General features: G+C 40.5%; 1 protein-coding gene across 8 annotated transcripts in view; it reads right to left on the bottom strand.

Annotated features, from left to right (window-relative positions):
- ARHGAP32 (Rho GTPase activating protein 32) overlaps positions 1-22,360 on the bottom strand; it is a 205,491-nt gene that overhangs the window by 86,885 nt on the left and 96,246 nt on the right. For 5 of the 8 annotated variants that reach the window (XR_014163160.1, XM_081889722.1, XM_081889724.1 and 2 more), the window contains exons 4-5: positions 21,235-21,276; positions 20,784-20,868 (exon numbers count right to left, since the gene is read on the bottom strand). Coding sequence is in view for 7 of the 8 variants with exons in the window: in XM_081889722.1 (XP_081745848.1) it covers positions 20,784-20,868; positions 21,235-21,276 (127 nt within the window). In the remaining variant the exon portion in view is untranslated. The remainder of the gene's footprint in view (positions 1-20,783; positions 20,869-21,234; positions 21,277-22,360) is intronic. The other 3 variants (XM_081889723.1, XM_081889728.1, XM_081889727.1) reach the window with 1 other exon arrangement.

The following is a 22,360-nucleotide window of genomic DNA, read 5'->3' as shown; positions in this document are numbered from 1 at the left end:
GTTCCAAAACCATTCTTCATACCTAGGAACAGTCATGGCCCTTCCCGTCACACGAGTATCTCTGTTTGCGTTAAAAGTGCAAGAACTTATGAGGAATCCTGCCTGATCAGGCCAAAGGCCCATCTAATCCAGCATAATGTTCTCACAATGGCCAACATTTGTCCCTGAAAAAGCCCACAAGCAGGGCCCAAACAGAACAGTGTTCTCCTCACTTGTGATTCCTACAGGTATTCAGAGGCATTTTGCTTTGAACAGTGGAGGTAGAACAGAGCCATCATGGCTAGTGGCCACTGACCCTAAATACATCTACTTAAAGTAAATCCCACTGATTTAGCTGAAATTATTTATGCATATCATTGTTCAAACAGCATCATGAATTAAAAATGTTTCATGTACACTGATTACATACCACTTTCTGCCAATACATCCCAATTTCTCCTGAAAAGTATTCATGATGCTCAGGCCTACAGATGTACAGCTCAGTGGATTATATAATCCCTTTTTCCTCAATTGAGAAAATGGGTCATTCCATTTTCACAAGCAGAGGGGTGCAAGCGACCAATTTCTTTACATAAAAAATTGTCCAGTTGCTGACAATACTAAATGAACTGTGGCTGTAGTAGAGCAATTGCTTTCATAAGATTAACATACTATCTAGTATCAGATGTTCTTATCAAAACAAAGAAAGCAGTGAAGTGCCGAAAGAAAAACTAAGGCTGCAGTCTTACACACAATTACCTGAAAGTAAGTTCTAATGCTACTTACAAACACAACAATGGTGCCTCTTTCTTAGCAGACAGTCCTGCATGGGACTGCATTGCAATTTTGTTATTCAACGCAATATGTAATGCATAAAGCATGAAATAGACTCGATATGAAAGCAGATATATACAGAATTTTGTTTAAAGAGCTCTATAATAATTCAAAAAAGGACATTTTATTCAGTTTTCTAAGGCTATTTACTCCATTGTTTATATTTCAGTTCTAAACCTATCTCCATGGGGGAAAATCCCTTCTGTTGCAGAGGTGCCATCCAAGCAAACATGCTCAGGATCTCACAGCCTTAAAGTGCTTTATCATCCAGAAAGTTCATGAATCTCATACTTATTTACAATGCATTCTTAGGACAGCATGTGTACATTTGTTCAACACGTTGTTTGTGAATGAGTGGTAGTGGCATAAGCAACAAGCAACCAAAAACCAACAAAAAGAGGATGAAATGAGATTGAACACTCATCAAGGTCTCCAGGACAATTAAGCAAAAACATTTTCAATGCTGCATATATAAGCAAGCAGTGGAGACAATTTGAAATAATCTCTTCTCTCCAATCAAATTTTGAGCTATCACTGTATGAATCTCTCTCAGTTGAGCAGATTTTGGACACTCTTTTGTCTGGATTCAGAGGCCCAGTTCAGGCAGAAACCATGGGTGTTTATTAGGACACATAAGCCAGCATTAAACTCGTGAAGGAATGAGGTTCAGGGAAGTAGAGGGCTGCCTTTTACCAAATCAGAATATTGTTCCACCTAGTTTGGTGGAACACTGACTTGCAACTTCTCCAGTAGGACTCTTTCCAGTCCTACCTGGAGATGCCAGACTAAACCTAGGATCTTTTACATGAAAAGCATGTGCCCTACCACTAAGCTATGGACCTTCCGAGTTAAAAGTTTGTTTGGTTGCTGTGTTTGCAAATAGTGGTTTGTTCAAATCACAGCTTAGCAAGCCAGAATATCAGTATCCTAGGTTGTTAAAAGACTGTGGCTTGGACAAATTACTATTTGCAGAGTTTGGAAACAACAGCAAACATCAGAAGCAGCATATTTCTTGAAACCCACGAAGGGTTCTCCTGTGGTTTTACAGACATGAGCTTCACCTGTTGACATCATGACTATAGCACATCACACCCATATTTTCATCATATTTCTTTCTCCTCTGCAGAAATGTATACATATCTAAATTTGTACTGGAAAAGCAGTCTTAAAAGTTGTGTGAAAAACAGCTCAAAGAAACAGGGCAAGATGTGGGAGTGGGCAGTTAAAACTTAATTACTACTGAAACACATCTAAGGCATAACTTATCTTAAAATTTATTAATGATAGTAAATGCAAGTTCCAATAAGGAAAGACAATAGGAAGATTTAGACAATATATTAGAAAAGGTTTTGACCACAATAGAACCAAAGAAGTGAGCTTTTCATCACTGTGTTGCTCTGCAGAGCATCTCTGGAAATGGTTTTAATAACTACTCAGATATATAATATGTGCAATAACCTCTATGCTGTCAAACCTTTAGCCTTCAAATCCACATGATTTATACAATGAACCTTCTAAGAGGTACTAGGAAGACCCACAGAAAGAAGTAAGTCTGCTACTAAGAGATGGCACCAGCAGGCCTTTTCACTCTCTAATAAATTCACTTCTTTAGAGCACAATCTACCATGCATCAGGATTTTTACAAACTAATTTTCAATGGAAGACATGCATCAAGGTGTCCTTCTGGCCTGCTTCTAGCACATACCGTGTGTGTGTACATTTTCACTGCCATAACCAGTAGCAGAACTTTCACATATATATGGGAGTCAGGATCAAGGCTAGTACATCATAAATGCTAGTCATGCTCAGAGTAGACTCACTGAAATTAAGACAGGTGACTAATGTAGATCCCTTAATTTAAACAGGCCTACTTCTGAGTAGATGTTAGTTGAATGAAACTCATAATCTCAAATGTAGGTACATGCAGTTATCAACACCACTGCAAATTAAATTTATGTTACAAATTCTAAATTTCTACTTTAAAAAAATTCAACTGCTCTTATTTCTTTGCAATATAAGATTGAAGATTAAAAACAATATTTGAGGGTGTATGAAGCGCTGAAATTCTTTTGTTAAATTACTTAATATTTTATTATAACTTATTTTAATACATTGGTTACATTTCAAAACTGTAGATACAGAGGTTAATAAAATGCACATATTTACTTAATAACCACATTTAAATGTTGCCACTCTCAAAATGCTTCCCCAGCTGTTTGTGCAGTTAAGCCCTTACATACTGCAAAAATAAAAATAAAAAGATCCTTTAAGAGCAGCCCCTGCCCATACAGACTACACTTACTCTTGCTACAAATGATCGATTCTTTCCATGGCTGGAATCCGTATCCAAGGCCTAAGAGTTCCAAGGCTGTCCTTAGTTTCCCAGCAGCTAATTGAAAAAACCTTCCAGGCAAGGCATCAGCTCTGAGACACGGAAATGCCAGCGTAGCAAAAATCAAATTAAAATCCTCGCATTCTGCTTGGTCGCCCCTCTTCCTGATTCTAATGTTCCTGTGGATGAATGTGCCTATGAATAGGAACAGAAATCTCCCTCGGTAGCCCTGTTAGCCTTTTCCACACTGCCCATTTCATGCTCAATTTGTGCTGAAGAGAAATCAGTGCTGTTCCTTTCGTTCGTTCTCTCTCTCTCTCTCTCTCTCTCTCTCTCTCTCTCTCTCTCTCTCTCTCTGGAAAGGTCCCACAAGACGAAGCAGGGAGCTTAACAAGTGCCAAGAGAAACAACGGCGGGAGGGAATGCATGCAAGGATAGTGTTCAAGTTAGGCACTGGGCTGGCTGCTACAACTAAGAATGCAAAAAAGTGACAGGGAGTTGCCATCAGACGTCTGCAGTAAAGCACCATCTCACTCTGTTTGGTTTCCAATCCCTGCTGCTTTTCTACTGATTTTACTATGCCTGATCTTACAAACCAGTGAAATCCCCTTGAAGTCATAAGTGCTAGAGAGAGTGCAATTCAGGCCAATATTCAGCTTCTTAACATCTATCCAAAAATCAAGCACTGCTGCTGCATGCTTCACAGATTTCTGGAAGAGAAACTAATAAAATGTGAAGGGCAAGTTTTTCTGCTGTTGAAATACAAATTGCTGCCAGAAACAGGTCCGTGCACAGCATTACTCAAATGTGCTAAGACTGCAGTGTCAGTTCATAGAAAAGATTTGTTAGGATCACATAATTAGATTAACATAAAATGCTGGGAAGGAAAAATTAGGAAGAGGAAAATTGGAAAAATCCACAGCTGTAACATCATTCAACATGCAAGCCAGGGCATCCTTTTAAAAATCAAATATTTATTTCCCATCAAGGGCAGAATTAGACCCTTAATTTGATGGAATACATGTCATCAGCAGTTATGTAATTGTAATCATTAGGACTACAATTAATGATTTCAAAAAGTATTTCTATTCTGTACTTCAATCAAGGAGGGTTTTAGAATGCCCTTTTGGAGAAATTTGAATCTACATCAATAAAACAATAAAACAAACAAGCATACAACAGAAATCAGCATTGAACTGCATTAAATTTATTATTCAACTGCATTAAATAATCAGATCTAAGAAGTCTCAGAACATTAAAATTTTCTCACCAAAAAGATACCAGACTTGACTGCAAACTAATTTCACTGAGGTGCAAGTCCCAGAATTGGGTGCACCACCACTAAAAAGGTCATTACATCTAACAGTAGTAAGCTCATTGATGTTATCTTATGCTTTCTGCAAGAAACACAAGATGACTTATCTATTCAACCCCACCTTTCAGAATATTATTTTCAGAACAGTTAGTTAATAAAAACTATTAGGACAACACAAATGTATTAAAACAATGCACAAAACATATTAAAATAGCAGAAAATGTAGAATATAAATCTATAAAACAATCTTTGCAGCAGAATAAACCAGTTCACATTACATTTCAACAGGGAAAGTTAAGAAGATGTTTGCTGAATACTGAACACATTAAGAGAGGATGTCAGGCAAGCCTCGCTGGGGAGAGCATTTCAAAAACAGACTGTCACACTATGCTTTCCCCCATTGGTAGCCATTGTGGTGCCCCCCAGAAGTTGCTGGACTCCATCTCCCATCATTCCTGACCACTGGCTATGCTGGCAGGGGCTGATGGGAGTTAGGAGTCTAACAACATTGAGAGGGCACCACATTGGCTACCTCTGTTCTACCCGATCTCCACCCATAGAGCTTTAGTGGGTGGGACATCCAGAGAAGGGCCTCCAAAAAAGGAGCTCAGTAGACAGGCAAGTTTGCTGGGGGAAAGAAGTCCCTCAGGAACCTAAGTTGCTAGCCATATAGGGCTTTTAAAAAAGAAGCACCCCAAACCTGAATGGTGCTTGAAAAAGTACCAAGTACAAGTATAGCTTCAAAATTGACAGCATATTTTCCTTAAAATGGTCCCATTCCATTTTGGGACCAAATAAGTATTTTGAGAAATATTCCAAAAAAAGCCTTGCATATGCTTGGCATGTGTGCATCGTCAAAAACAACCATGTTCAGCCCAAGATTGCTGCCTGTATGTAAACTGGCAATGAGCAGCTTCAAAGCCACTGCTCTCCTTTCTTAAAGGTAAAGGTACCCCTGACCATTAGGTCCAGTTGTGGCCAACTCTGGGGTTGCAGCGCTCATCTTGCTTTATTGGCCGAGGGAGCCGGCGGACAGCTTCTGGGTCATGTGGCCAGCATGACTAAGCTGCTTCTGGCGAACCAGAGCAGCACACGGAAACACCATTTACCTTCCCGCCGAAGCAGTACCTATTCATCTACTTGCACTTTGACATGCTTTCGAACTGCTAGGTTGGCAGGAGCAGGGACCGAGCAACGGGAGCTCACCCCGTCACAGGGATTCGAACTGCCAACCTTCTGATCGGCAAGTCCTAGGCTCTGTGGTTTAACCCACAGCGCCACCCGCGTCCTTATCTCCTTTCTTAGAGATCTTTAAATTAAGAATTGAACCAGAAAGCCCTTCAAATAAGAGGGCTGTTCTCTATAAAGCAGAACACACAACCACCTTATACATGCCACATTGCAGTGGTCTTATCTGACCGTTATCAAATAATGGATAACTATACCTTATATGGGTTTATCCTATTTTACACTCACAATCACCCTACAAAATAGGTTGGCCTGAGATATAGTGACTGGAGCAAGGGTACCAGTGAATCTGAATTCTGGTGCTCTGTCCACTGTATTACACAGGAATACTGATTACTATTGCTAAGTCCTGCTGCTGGTTTTCATCAGAAAAAGTAAACATGATTTTCCCCCAACTATTTTCTTTCACATGGTAGCAGCACCAAGATGTTTACTTTGACTATTATGCCTCAGCTCCCCCAAAAGGTAACAAAACTATGCAGCTAACTGCTCTTGTTTCATAACCTCACAATAACAAATCCACAAACTAAAACAAGAATTCAACAAACATTACTAAAAGGAAAAGGGAGGTGACGTCTTCCTCCCTATTACTAGAATCAAGTCTTCTTCTAATGAAATCAAAATGTGATTTCACAAAATCATAGAATTATGGTGTCAGAAGGGATCCTGAGGGTCATCTAGTCCAACCCCCTGCCTGAAATGCAAGAATCTCAACTAGATCATACATGACAGATGGCCATCCAACCTCTGCTTAAAAACTTCCAAGAAAACAGAGTCCACCACCTCTTGTGGGAGTCTGTTCCACTATCAAACATCTCTTACTGTCAGAAGGTTCTTTCTGGTGTTTAGCTGGCATCTCCTTTCTTGTAACTTGAATCCATTGCTTCAGGTCCTAGCTTTTGGAGCAGGAGAAAACAAGCTTGCTGCATCTTCCATGCGACAACCCTTTAGCTATTTCAAGTCTCCTCTTTATCAGGGTAAACAAACCCAATTCCCTCAATTATTTCTCATTAGGCTTGGTTTCTGTACCCTTGATCATCTTGATCACCCTCTGCTGCACACATGTGCAACATCCTTCTTAAACTGTGGTGCCCAGAATTGGACACACCTGGACAGACCAGGTGTGGTCCGAGCAAGACAGAATAGAAAGGGACTATTACTTCCCTTGATCAGGAAACTGTAAGCAGAAGTTCAGTGTCAATACCCACAAAAGAGTTAAATCAGCTCTGAAGTGGTTGCTAGGTTACCGTGCCTTCGTTGCAAGAATTTACTCCAATGAAATCATGCTTCTATCTTATGCATCATCAGAGAATGTTATCCCATGCAGTTGTGGATGGCAAAATGAGCTCAAAACCAAACAATATTGTGATTTGCAGAAGTCTACTCACATAGTTTTATCATTTCTGCAGTTAGCAGATACATTCAGTGACTTTCATCACAAGATGAACATTATTTCCATATACAGGTGCACACATAGGCAGTATTAGAAACTGAGATATAAAAGCTAGGAGCTAAATGGTACCTTAAACCTAAGTTATAGGCACAACAACGGAATGTATAGGTGCACTTTTTTATAACAAGAATACAAAGCTGAAATGAATGAACTGCAGCTAAAATATTATGTTCATTTTCCACATGATCTAGTCCTTCCCCTGCCCATCCCCATGATATTCTTAAGAGGGTTTCTTCTCCAGTCTTCAGAGAGTAGCTGGAAGTGGGGAGGCAGAAAAACTACTCTGCAGTTTTAATCTGAAATCTTAGGCACAGTACTGTGCCCAAAACTTAGAAACTGCTTGTGCAAATGAAATTCCCTGTCGCAAAATGTGCCTAGAACAATGGGAGTTTTGAATGCTGCATATAGGATTCACCTTCATATATCTGTATTATACAGGCGATTGTCCCAACATCTAAAAACAGTAAGCGTACATGTCTTCAGACTCTGAAATATTTTATGCTACTCTTCTAATTGCAAATTCCTTTATTCCCTGAAAAACTAGCATGACTCAGAACTGCCATTTCAGCACCAAACCTAACTTTAGCCACATCAAATCTAACCAGAATATTTCAGAATAAAACCTCAGAGCAGTGGGGAGAAATCCCTGTTCCTCCCACTTTCAGAGTTCAAACAACCTAGTACAGCTATTGCTTTCTATAATTAACTGTTCTTTTTGCCTGCACAGAGTCAAAACAAAGTCCTATATACACTTAGGTTACCAGATTTTTTTTTCAATGAATCCGGGGACACTTTTCAACTTCAATTGATTTTGTACGGGGAGTGATTTGTAAATCCGGGGACTGTCCCCTGGAAACGGGGACGTCTGGTAACCTTAATAAACACACACTTGGTGGTGGGTTTTACTAAAAGCAGTTTTTCCTTAAAAATAAAAGTATATCAAATAAGGGTACAATTCATTTTTTTCAAAATATGAAAAGCTGATCTCTTAGTAGCCTGAAGCTACAATCCTATGAAGGTTCCCCTATGAATAAGTCCCACTGAACTCAGTCAGACTAACTTCTGATGAGACAAAACTATGATCAATCTGTACATTTAATAAAAATCTTACTTCTGGAACTGGAGTCTCATTTAATTTTAGAGATGAGTAAGTGTCACACAATGACTATGTTTAGACAATACAGGAAGACACAAACTATGCCTTATTGTCAGCAAGAGTACTACAACATGTTGCTAAGTCCTGTCCTAGTGTGAGTAGGACAACAAACCACATCTTACTTTTTATTGTATTATTACACTTGCATAATGCCCATCTAACCAAATTCTCTGGATAGGTCACAAACTATTAAAAATACAGAATACAATCTTAAGTTCAAAAGATTTAAATACTAAAAGCAATTATAAATAAGTAAAGATAAAGGTAAAGGACCCCTGACAGTTAAGTCCAGTTGCAAACGACTCTGGGGTTGCGGCACACATCTCGCTTTACTGGCCAAGGGAGCAGACGTTTGTCCACAGACAGTTTTTCCAGGTCATGTGGCCAGCATGACTAAGCCGCTTCTGGCAAAACAAGAGCAGCGCACAGAAACGCCATTTACCGGTACCTTCCCGCCGGAGCAGTACCTATTTATTTACTTGCACTTTGATGTGCTTTCTAACTGCTAGGTTGGCAGGAGCTGGGACCGAGAAACAGGAGCTCACCCCGTCGCAGGGATTTGAACTGCCGACCTTCCAATCAGCAAGCCCCAGGCTCAGTGGTTTAGACCACAGTGCCACCCACATCTCTTATAAATAAGTAAAGCATGTTAAAACCAACACAGACAGAGTACCTAAAAGAAATTTAAAAACAACAAAGGGAATAATTTAGTGGGAAGATCTAAAAGCACTAACTATAATGGATACAGCTATTTTAAAGAATCTGGGAGAACACATGGAGATAGACAATGGCTGAACTCAAATGTTCTTCTATATGCTCTTTTCCACACTGTACTGCAGCAGTTTCATTGCCAGAAGAGCAGGATATGTTCCCTCTCCTCCCATGAATGTTTTTGTACTTTTCAGATTTCCAATTCACCTCAGTTGGATGAATCTGCTTTTGAAATTCCCCTCAGTTTTAAAAACATTGCCACCAACTCCAGGAGGCAGGAAAAAAACACCATACACATCCTAGTACCCCTCCATCTTGTATCATCTTGAATGATCACAATTACAATCTGTTTTGGAAAGTCATCTGACTGAAAGGCAGGATTTATATGTGGCAGTGATGGTGTCAGAACTTACTGCAGCCATGCAGATGGATGAAGAAACTGAAGCCTCCAAACTAGACTTTTTTAGCTGGTGAAAGTATGCAAATTTCGCTGGCCACGTGTACCACGTGGAGGTTCAAATGAAGGGACCTCCATGTAAATATGTCCATGATGCAAGCTCAACATCAACTCTTTGCACTCCCCCAATACATTACGGCCCCTGTGCAGGGGATCAAAATAGTAAATAATGACTAGAACATAAGACTTGAGAAAGAGAAAATAAATGCAGGTGAGCAGACATGATGAACACAAAACAAAATGTAGAATTAAAGAGGAGGCATGCCTGACTAATCACCATGATAATGATGCTTATGTGATGTCCTACGGCTATTTTACAGGTAATGCTTCCCATCCACCCCAATCTCTCCATAAGCACACAGAGGGAGAAATTCAGCTCTAGCATTTCTTTTGCCAGAGGTATACAGGTTAAGAGGCTATTCCTTTGGCAGTGATCTGTAAAATGGTCAGCTTGGGGTCATTAGCTTTGCTTCCCACTGCCAAATAAGCTGCAGTTCTTAGGCTTAATAGGCTCCCAAAGCCCTTTTCAGCAAACTAACCAACAGGCTGTTGGCTCCCACTTAAGAGTGACAGCAGTCCTCCATCACTAGGGTCTAGCACAATCCATGCAAGCACTTTCTTGAGTCTCCTTTAGGTCAATTACTTCTCTCATCACCATGGAAACCAGTTCTTCAAGCTGCACCGTCAGAATTCCATAAGCCTCCAAACTCAAACCCAAGGGCTGCACAGTAAGCAGAGACAACGTCAGGATCACAAATAGAATCAGCCTTGAGAGATAAAGAGGGATATAATTAGCCAGAAATGAATCTAAATGAATTTCCGAAGTACAAACCAAAAAGGAGGAGCATCTGTATGATAACAAAAGAAGATAGCTGGGAACTTCTAACTTGTATGTAGTAACTCATCAGTGTAAAAAGGAAACAAGAAGCAATCTTTCCAACCTTAGTCTTTCCTACTGTGTATTTTGGAACCAGAAACCCACAGTAAATTTAAAACAACAAATTTACAGATTACATTATTAAAGAACACATGCCATCAAATCTTTCAACAGTCAATGCTGGCTAGAGAATACAGGTGGAGCATTTGCCTGCCTGCCTTTGTTTTATGAAATGTATAGCCTGCTTTTTAACCCATTTTTCAAAGTGGCTTGCCCCTGCTTGCCCATTGCTCCCAGCCATCTTAGACCTACAGGCACTAGAACCACAGAATACAACAACCTTCGCATTCTGCTGGAAACAGATGTGGGTACCAAAGCAATGCCTCACTTTTTTGGATGGCAGATACATTTCCTTCATCAGACAAATCAGCTCTCTTCCCCGCATTCCAACAGCTTGTACTCAGGCAGCAACATCCATCATCCTTCACATGCTTGCCAGGGCTGATGAGTTGTAGTCCAAAATTTGGAAGGTGCCAGCTTGGAGAACAGTGTTTCAGGGATCAGAACCCACAGCTAGAATAGCTTCAGTAAGAGTGCCTCACTCCTCATGCTCCCCAAGCCTCACACCTCACTTTCTCAGTAAGCTGCAGTTGGTTTTTGAGAGCTGCCATCATTCACAATTTTCATATAAATCGCGTACTGTTAGACCATGTTTCAGGAGTCACTTTAAATGAATAAAATTTTAGCCCCCAGGAGGTAAAGAGATAAAGTGCTGTAGACAAGTGTTTTAAAAATCTGCAGCTTAGCATTGTTATATGGGCACACACAGCTGCAAAAGAATCTCTCTCTATCACTCACAATCCTCAAATTCCCAGATACAACAGTGAATGCAACACAACAGAGAATTGATCTGATCTTAAGCAAACACACCAACTGTCCTTATTAACATCTAAATCTGAGGGCAACCGGCTTTAATTTTTCAAGTGGAGAACATCCATGCATCCGTCACAGTACTCCACTGGTGCAACCTGAAATTTATTTAGAACCTTAAAACTTTAAAACTGAGATAAGTGTACAGGAGACAACCTGTGATTATATATTAAAACTGTTACAACCAGCACTTTGGATTCAGGTTTGTTTTTTAAAAAGCATGCCTTATGACATTCCCTCACTCTTCTCCCCCTGCACACCATTTTTATGGGCCACCTAACCTGAATAAGAGTTTTGGGGCACACAAATGCTTCCTTGCTATTCTGGAACGTTTCAGTTACTCCTAAGGAATAAGCACCGCACAGCTGTTCTTTTTGGATGATGTTATGTTTGCTTTTTTGCTACCTGCAGTTTTTTCTACTGGACATCTTTGTGGCACTAAACACTAGGTGGCAGTGTACTACAAAAAATAGTGTGTGCTACTCTTGCAACATGCAGAATCATACATCAATATATTTTCTCAGCTACACCTGAGCAGGGCAAAATTGATCAAAAACATAACAAAAATTGATAATGTGCATCTGCGCATTCTGATACTAGCTATTTGTCATGTAAAGAAGAAAGGAACTTTTTCCATGCCACATTATGATTCAGACAATGGTGGGGCTGCTGCACTGCCCAGCTATTCAGCTTCTATTTGCGTCATTAGCTGGCCTGGATTCCCAGCTTTCTTGCTTTAAAAGCAAGTCTCTAAACCTTCTGGCATTAGGGATACAAGGCAAAATATGCAGGAACTATTCACATCATTCATTTTGTGAGAAAGTAGCCTGGGGTGTATGGGGTATTAGGGGAGGGGTAGTACATTGGGGGGCAAGGACATGCCATGCTCCTTCTGGGGTACTTTGTCTACGTTTGGTACTCCACCCTGCACTCAGCTCTCACCTGTGGTTCTTGGAAGCTGTCAGGAGCAACAGTGGCCACACCCATGGAAATGGCTTTGATTGGCCGGCTAAACCAAGTGAGGGTAGCCGATGAGCATCAAACCAACAATGAATTAGGGACTTCCCCTGCATACGAAGACAAGGCCAGGATGGAGGTCCTGTTGTCTGGGCAGCCCAGGACCTCTGTATGCAGTGCCCAGGCCTGAGCTCCGAGGAGGTCACTTTGGTGCTGATAACGCAACAGTTTGAGGCACACTCTGTTGTCTCTTGAGACAGACAGATGCCAGCAACTTCCAGATGTCATGGCTTTCTCAGCGATTTAGAATACCGTGTGATTACCACATGATCACATTAATTGCTAGAAATATGCAATACCTGAAAAACAACATAGGGGAATCCCATCTTAATGAACCCCATCAGCAGAAGCCCTGTGCAAGGGCTTTGACTTGTGCAATGGGACTTCACTCCATGTGCCCCCCCAAAAAAAATGATTGGAGGAATCAGCAGAACCCCCAGAACAGCATATGAGAGAGAGGACTATTCCATCTAGAAAGCTGCTTGAACAGACAGAAAATTTCAAATAGCACAACAATGACATCCTCTTAAAATGCCACTTAAAATGAATTCCACTTAAAATCAGTCAAGCTGAGAGCCTCTCTTCATTTCGGGTAATAAGGGCACTAGAAAGACAGAAAATGTCCATGTGAGAAAATGAAGAGGGATTTCAGTTTGTAAGCATGCGAGATGGATAAGGTCCATGAAATTAAACAGCCTAGTTTTACTGTTCTTTTCCTGAAATATCAAGTGTGAATTTCCTCATTTTTTCAGCCACTGTCTGTCTGCTTCAACAGTGAGTCTCTCTCTTGAGTTACACAACTGTTCCGTTTTCCAGCAGTCTATCACTAAGCTTAACAGATATGAAGATATGAATAAAAGCACGTTTTTTCCCTATACTGTGATATTGTGTGTTTTAACATCACGTTCTCATCTTTCCAGGCCTACATCTGTTCAAAACTATGAAAATAAAGGTAGGCGAAGCAAGAAAGGAATTATGTCTCCTTGTCAACCATTCATTCAGAGAACTGTACCTTTTGCAGAAACAACCAGTTTATTTAGCTTAAAACTCATTACAGGTTGCACATGCTTCAGGCTTTTACTACTCATGCCTCTTTAGCTTTCCATGCATAATGGGGATTTCAACTCCTTTGTTTTCTCATGTTTAGTCTAGGATATATTTCATACAAAAGGCCTAAAAAGTCATGCAAGTAAACAAAGCTCTGTGCTTTAGAATGCCAAATGTCATATAAGCCAGACATTTTACAGAAGACTTTGAAATTTTAATGTGTTTTGATGGCACTATATGGGCTGCGATATTGATTTCATGAGTTGTGGGACACTTTCAGAATACATTCTAATGATTTTGTAGGTATTAAAGCCATCTCAGTTGTTGATTGTTTCTCTCAAGTTACAATACAGCCGAAGAAACAAAAAGCACTAGTTCAAGACATCGACTTGGCTATCATCTTGAATTCTGAGCTTCCTCTTAAGAAATCAGCCTGGGAAAAGCAGTTTTTCACAGTTTCAGAACAGCCAGATTAGTCCTTAACAGTGGGTCCTCAAAAATTAACCAAAAGAAGCCTCTGGCATTTCATTTTTGGAGAAATAAGCCTAGACAAATTCATGAAATGGAGCTTTGTGTGTTGAGTGCCAGGGGGCATGATCAATATGAGGTTCTTTACAGAAGAAACTCTCACTTCATTCACAAGAATGAGAGAATTTAGGTCAAGTGAAATGGACAAAGCGGTGTCAACACTTTGCCTCGGGGTCTCTGGAGAATACCAACAACTCCACTTTTATTGCTGTTAGGCTAAGGGAGATCAGCCTCATAACAAAATTGGTCCCTGAAATGCAGAATTGAAAAATGTTCCATTTCAGATACGTTTGTAAAAAATAAAAACCTTCTCTCATACCTCACCCCCCTTTTAAAAAAACCTGTGCTCTTATAATTCACAAACCAGTATATTTATACCAAGAGTGCATCTGTTTATTACTTTTTGGAATGAAAACTTGTATAACAATATTCAGCCCTCTATATACTTCAGAGTACTGTAAACATTCAGAGTTTGTATCTCTGGAAACTAACATGAGCTTCATCTTTGGTATTTTCACGTGTTTTACGCACACGCACACACACACACACACACACACACACACACACACACACGAGTCCCCAGCCTTCATATTGTATTCTGGCCAAGAAACAAAACCTGAGTAGGCAGGACCACACGGATAGCAGTTGTTTGCATAGTTTCCACTGGCTCCCATTAACTTCTGCAGAGAAGAAAATGTGAAGCAATGGACAGTATAGTTGAGATGGCACAGTACCTTTGACACCAGATACAGTGGTACCTCGAAGAACTTAATTCGTTCTGGAGGTCTGTTCTTAACCTGAAACTGTTCTTAACCTGAAGCACCACTTTAGCGAATGGGGCCTCCTGCTGCTGCTGCGCCACTGCTGCACGGTTTCTGTTTTTATCCTGAAGTAAAGTTCTTAACCTGAAGCACTATTTCTGGGTTAGCGGAGTCTGTAACTTGAAGCGTATGTAACCAGAAGCGTATGTAACCCAAGGTACCACTGTACTGAGATTACCATGGAGTAAGTTTAGCTGGAGTCCCTCCATATTACAGACCTTTCTCCACCCACCCACACTGGTCATAACAATGAGCATTGTGGTAGCAGTTAAGAGAATTCAGAAGTTGTTGTAGTGGTAGTGTTTGTGTATAAAACCACTCACATGGCAGAGTTGCAAGCTATATGTAGCTTTGTTCCCAGTGTCAGCAGTACTGAATACATTTTCTACAAAGATGGAGATAGTGTGTGTGTGTGTGTGTGCGTGTGTGTGTTGCAAAGTTGCCTTTGCCAGAGTGATGCCATTGTTTTACTCAAGCAAGGGCGTTACTTGGAGCATGAAAGGACTCCGTATTGCCAACTAACCAATGTGCACTCTTAATCTGTGATCAAAGTTCTAAAAAGATTGATTAATCAAATGAGCTCTTTCAGCCCTACTACTGATATTATTTATTAAACCATGTATTGAAATGGAATGCAAATAGCATTGTGCCAAGATCAGTTCTGGACCGTTTTGTTTCTTCTGTCTGTGCTCTCAGGCGTAGGAGTAAAAATGAATATTCACACATGTGATCTCTCAGTTGACACAAATTAGCCCTTCAGGCAGTATAGTCTGAGTATGAAAGCAAGAATCTGTACCCGCATAAAAACAGGCCATTGGAACAGATCTGAGGTTGGAGTTGCATTGCTACACAAAAAATTCCATTCCATTATTCACGGAATCCCTGGCACTGCCCATTATATGTGTGTATTATTGGTATTAGCAATGCCAGAAAAGTCTTTACTTCAGCTCAGTACTGTTTTGATGTAGAATATATTTTCCAAACTTCTCAGGTTTTCAGCCAATATTTTGTTCTGCTTTTCTGCTTCTAGATTTTGTAACACTTTTAAAATGTGCTCTAAGTTATAATGACCCATTTTGCAGAACGGGTCCAAAACTGTTCTTTCTATGCTGGCTCCCAGCTGACCACAATTAATGAACTAGGAACTCGGCTTGGGAATAGTTCTTCCACACCACAGTTAAGAAGTTCATAGAAGCCAATAACCAACAACCGTTTTGAAAATGGGAAAGGAAAATAGGTAATCTTCTGGGTCAGCTGTTGTTGATTCTGATGTAAAAGTGTAGTTTTCAATACACTGAGTTGTATCCAGCTAAGTTCTACTCTACCTATTGAAAATAATGGAGTTAAGTAACTCTTGTTCATTAACTTCAATGAGAAGTCACACTGACACTGGATACAAACCACTGTTTTTATTGACTTTTCTATGTTTTATAATGTGAGCTGCTTTGGTATTTTCTGCAAAATGCAAAGTGTTACAAACATTATTTTAAATAAATTAAAAAACTGAAATCATAAAATCATAAAACTGTAAAATTGGAAGGGACCACAAGGGTCATCTAATCCAACCCCCTGCAATGCAGGAATCTGAACTAAAAGTGATGTGAAGAACTCATGGTGGTGCTTTTTACTTCAGATATTACCTTGATTTTATAGATACCTTTGCTCATTTCTGCCACCTCACATATGTATTCTTATTAATATGGAACATATTATATGAGATTTAGTACTGCCTCCCCAGTGATGTTGTTATACCTTTATGTTTGTTTAGTTTCTGTTTATGTGTTAAAAATGCAATGAACTTGTTTTTTGTTTTTTTAAATAGCTCCTGTAGAGACGGGTATTGGTAAGGAATTGTTATATGAAAACTGTGAAGCCTCACTTTTTTTGCTACAAATAAATACGTAATGTTTCAAATATTAATTACCCATAATTAAAATTCTAGCCCAGAGAGGGCAAAAAGCAATAGCCATTTTCCTACAGCCAGATCTGATAATTAGTCTTCTCCATAAGTGGATTCACAGCCTTTCTCCACCTTGTGCTATGATACTGTCAGATGTTGCAGGCTAAGTGGGGTTGGAGACGGTCAGTATGTGAATTAGATACTTGGTTCTTTGCTATGATACACACTGTTGATAATCTGATCTGCAGATTTCAGTTAGTATTGATGTAATGTTTCCCTATAGTGAAACATGTAACAGTGAGAGTTCTCAAATTGTTTGGAACACCCAAGAAATGGTTGGATTTTAGCATGTACAATACTACCCTTGGATTCAAGCACTAGCCCCAGACACATTAAGACTCTGGCAGTCTGATCATACAGCATAACTGGATAGTACCAACTGCTCAGAATACTGTAAATCCAAAATGACATTTTTAAAGGTATGCCAGAGGTATTCCAGATTTCCTGTAATTGTGTTAGAATTCAGAGTCTAACCATTTCTCTTGATTCCAAAGTTTGACAGCTTTTCTTGTTGTCTTAATGTTACAACAGAAAACTGGTTATAATCTTGAACAGTATTGGGCTGAGTAGGGAATTGTATAAAGCCCATCTTCTGTCTGTTGAATATTTTTGTCTACGGCATCACACTGTTAGTGTGTATTAAATAGTGTATTGAATAGAGGCCAGGGCAGGGGGAGTGCAATCTTTACTCCTGCTTCTTGAGCTCTCTGAAGGCCCAGGTAGCCTCAGTGGCTAAAACTGCCTTTTGTTTGATTCACCAACTGGAGCCATTCCTGAATAGGGATAGCCTGACCACTGTAGTCCATGCAATGGTAGCCTCAAGACTGTAATGTGCTCAGGAGGCTGCCCAGGAGGAGAGGAGCTGCAAGCAATCGGGAGACTGTACCTGCGTGCAACCTGTATTTGCTTCACCCATTTCATTCCTTTCCAGGTTCTGGGAGTCAGTGGGGAGGGGAGCTTGTCGCAACAGGAGAGGGAGACACCCATGCCTCTTGGTCTCCCTCTTCTCTGGCTTCTGCCTCCGATTCTTGGCTTCTCTCTGCCACAGAATTTCCCTTCTAAGCCCTATTACCCTTTCTGCTTCTGATACCTCCTTTTCCCAGTCTTCTCCCTCCTCTCCCTGTGACCACCCATCATTGTCCCACCATCACTCCTCAGCTCTGAGCCTTCTTCCCTTGGGGGTTATCCAGCCAGTTTTGCCCACCACTCCTCTGTGTCCATCCGGTCCATGACACAAACACTCACCAATAGAGCAAACTTATCATTTGAAGAATGACCTTTCGGCACACACTGTAAAATCCACTAGCTCAGTCTTGAAAGATTAATGCAATAATAAATATAATTTACTCTCTCAATACACTGGTGAATTCTTGCTCTTGACAGCAGCAAAGAACATCCTATTTCTGAAGGGATGGTATTCCAGTAAATTTTGTGATCTGCAGAGCTAACTAATTTTTAATCCCAAAGCAGTCTTACTGTTCAGTAATTTTTTCACGAATAAAGAGCTTTTCATTTCAGAATATTAAACTAAAATAGAATACATATGCTTTATGACTTTATTGATGGAAACAACATTTTAAACCTTGATTTGCTGAGGCCTGTTTAAATACCTTCAGTTGCAAACCAAGACTTGAATGTCAAACAGTGTGGGGGAGGAACCATGTTGTCTGATTTTCTGGAAAATATTTTTATGCATTCATTCATTCATTCGCTTTTTTTTCCTAGGCTGCCCTTCACCCAACAGAATCTCAGGGTGTGCACAAAATACCCATATCCATCAAGTGTTATCATTCCTGATTTTAGAAGAAAGAGCAGCAATTATTTAACCTATACCCTTCTTTTTGTTTGGGTCCCCTATATTTCATTATATATTTTGTTAGTGACTAATTGTGGCGCTGTGGGTAAAACCTCAGTGCCTAGGGCTTGCTGATCGCATGGTCGGCGGTTCGAATCCCCGCGGCGGGGTGAGCTCCCGTCTTTCGGTCCCAGCTCCTGCCCACCTAGCAGTTCGAAAGCACCCTTAAGTGCAAGTAGATAAATAGGTACCGCTTTATAGCAGGAAGGTAAACAGCGTTTCCGTGTGCTGGCTTGCCAGAGCAGCTTCGTCATGCTGGCCACGTGACCCGGAAGTGTCTCCGGACAGCGCTGGCCCCCAGCCTCTTAAGTGAGATGGGCGCACAACCCTAGAGTCGGACACGACTGGCCCGTATGGGCAGGGGTACCTTTACCTTTTAATTGTAAACATGTAAAACAGCTAAGAATTCATGTCTGTAAAAGTAATTTCAGTCCTACCAACTTGCTTCAAATTCAGATGTTGCACCCCAAATGTAAGTAATCATGCAAACAACAACACACCAATAGCCTTTTTCCCTCCATCAGTTAATAAAACAATTTCCATTTTCAACCCACAATTAAAAGTAACACTGAAACAATGCAATTTGCTATACTCAGATGTCAAGGTAAACCAGTGGTCGGGGACCTCCAGCCCATGAGCTTAATTAGGTCCAGTAGAGGCTGTTTTCCCAAACCAGCCTCACTTGCCCTACACTTGATGCCATATGTGATGTCAGGTGTGGGGCATCTAAAGACCTGGCTTCAAAGGAACAATTGGGAACTTAAAGTGCATTCCTGATTGTTCTGCGGCAAGTGGGGCTCACTGACAACACAGATCCGCTGTTTGGTACTGTCCTCTGGGATCGGCTGCATGGGAAACTCCCCAGGGCAGTCCACAAAGCTTGCTCTCAGTGCCAATCAACTGACTGGTGCAGGGAACAAGCACCTTTGATCAGCTGATTGGAAGTGAGAGTAAGGCCCACTGAAGTTTTCCATTGGCAGGTGTAATTTGGACTGCCAGTCATGGGGGGGGGACCATTCGCAGGTGCAGTTTGAATATAAATCACACCTGGAAACAGATTTCAAAAGGCCTTGCTGTAACTACTGATCAACTGATTGGCAGTTACAGCAAATCCTTTCAGCCTCGTGCTGTCTTCCCAAAGTCAGTTAAGCAACGTGCCAGACTTTGGAAAGCAAGTATGAGGCTCCAGCAGGGCCCTAGTATTATCCTAGAACTCTCCCACCACCTTCCCTAAACTGGGAAAGTGCTAACTAGGCTTTAAGAAGGGGGCATGAGGACTCTAGGACCCTGTCAGAGCCCTAACACCTCCTTCCCAGAGCCTCACTTACCCAGCTTTGAAAAGACAGTGCAAGGACTTGGGAGGCGGGTGTCAAATGTGGCTGAGGGAAGCCCAAAAGGGTCTTGAGGGCCACATGTGGCCCTTGGACCACACATGGGACCAGCCTGATCTAGATTCAGCTTCATTGGTTGGTTTAGCTTTAGCAATATTAGGAACAATGAGTAATTGGGAACTTAACAAACTTTTAACCAAAGTCCTATTTAAGCTATGTTTATTAAAAGCTAGGAAAGTGTTTAAAAGCTGTTAAACAAGGAGCAAGAGCACAATTAAAAATCCATTATCAGAAATGCCAGATAATATTCAGAAGACTGCTTTTATGTCTCAAGACTGTGATTCAACTCCCTTATACAAGCCATTTAATCAGTCAGGATGCACAATTTTAACACTTTCAATAATAGCTTTACTGTGGAAATATATGTTTAATGCAGTGGAAAGATTCAGTATTCATGTCACCTTTAATGAGAGTAGAATAAAAAACTCAGATTTAGATTATTTGTTGCACATTCCTGAGTTACATTTAACAGTAAACACTTATTCAAAAAGGTGACAGAACTGATTTCAATTAGAAACACAAGGGCACTTTAAATGTGCTGCAGAGTCCAATAGTCACACACTCAGCCCATTATTACTAGGAAAAAGATTATCACACTCATTCAAATATGTGGAAGCAATAAGGATTCAAAACAGGATTGCCCCAATCCAAAGAAGAATGGGAGAATGTGAAATGCACAAACAGAGGAGGAAGGTTGGAGGGAGGTTGCAAAACAGTCAGAAGATGTAAGAGTAGGACCACCAGTTTAAAGCCTGTGGACTGTGAACATACATGTTCCCTAATAATAACATGCTTTATAATAGAGCTCGCCAAACTGCATGTAGTTAACTAATGTCAGTTTAACAGAAAAATGCCATTGGCAGGAAACTCACCTGTATATTCCCAAAGTCTACATTTTCATAATGGAAGTGTGCACATTCTGCCATCTTTGGAAAGTGGCCCTTGGTAAAGGATAACCTGAAACACAAGTAACAGATGAGATGTAGAACATCACAGCAATTAAAGTTCACTGCCTTACTTAGATACAGGTTATACCAAAAGTATTATTAGGATACCTAATAATCCCAAGTAAAACAGAACAGGGAGTGCTGGCAATGTGACACAAGGAAGCAGTGAGGAAAAGAAGACTACAAGGAATGCAAATCGTTAAGTTTCATCTGTCCCAGGCTTTTAACAGGACAGTGCATTCCAACCCACTGAACACCAGTGCCTAAAGGGAAGATGCAGGGACAAGGTGTTCATCCTCAAATGCCATGGGAGAGGGGGTAGTCAAGCAACATGGGTGCCCTTATACCATCAGAACAAATGAAACCAGAATTTTACCTGTGAAAGGAATCACAGCCCATCAGTCCAGGATTTGCAGATCTGGGGGGGGCAGGGGGGGTAAGAGAATTTTTAAAAAATTCTTTGTCTAGTTTAAATCTTATGCATCCTAAGTGCCTTTCAAGCATCCCAACTGCATAAATTTTCTGGTGTAATGAGGCTATATTTAAGCAGGTGCTGAAGCTGGTTTTACCTCCTAGAGCAAATATTCCGGTTGTGAAACAAGAAGATTGTGATCACCACTCACTCTTCCCATGGGAATTTAAGAGGGAAATGAGATTTAGCATCTGGCTTCTCCCTACTAGAAAATAGGGTCATCAGCTTTTCTATGAGAATCAGCAGATGATAGATGGGTGTTCTGAATAAATCCATCTATGTTGGACAGCCCTCTGAACCGTAAATCAACATTATAGCTAAAGAAGGGTCAAGCATACATCCAGCTAGCAGATTATACAGGCCTGCATTCTGCTTAAGGCAGGAAAAACAGAGGAACAAGTGAACAAAACAAGGGAAAGGAGGACAATCAAAGATATAGTTAGCATGGAACTTGGAAGAAATACCCCCCCCCCAACTTCTGTTAGTAAAGGCAAATCTTTTTTCTGAATTAATGTTATAGACCCACTTCATTCTTACACATAAGAATGGTATTTTAAGCTTATTTTAGACAACATGTCATACCACACAGATTAAAGAATGCTTATCTGTGGCCTATTTTGATGCCTGAAACATAAATCAGGGTTTGCTGTTGCAAGCTGGTCAGAAACCAGAATGAAAGAGGCAAACCATACTTTATGCTAACCGCAGTTTAGTGTTATGTATCATTTGACAAGATCATAATTAATTTATTGCTTCATATGAACCTTGAGTCTAGAGGGTTGAGTAGACAGAAACAAAAGCAGACAAGCAGTTTTAACTCAAGTTTGTGGAGATGTAGCCATTAGCCATGGTTAATGACACTTAAGAGAAAGTACTAGCGAGAGGAAGGGAGTACATGACCCTAAGGCCCAATGGTTAGAGACTAGCAGCACCAGGTCACATTGTCGGATTCAGTTCAGTCATTATTACTCCAAAAGAGCTGGTAATAAAAGATTACTTAAAGGAATTGTGGAGAAGGGAGAGGAAGTGC

This window comes from Podarcis melisellensis (assembly GCF_964234715.1).
Source record: "Podarcis melisellensis genome assembly, chromosome: 15".
Lineage (NCBI taxonomy): Eukaryota > Metazoa > Chordata > Lepidosauria > Squamata > Lacertidae > Podarcis > Podarcis melisellensis.
The sequence above is the reverse complement of the archived record's forward strand: the minus strand, read 5'-3'. Positions and strand labels throughout refer to the sequence as shown.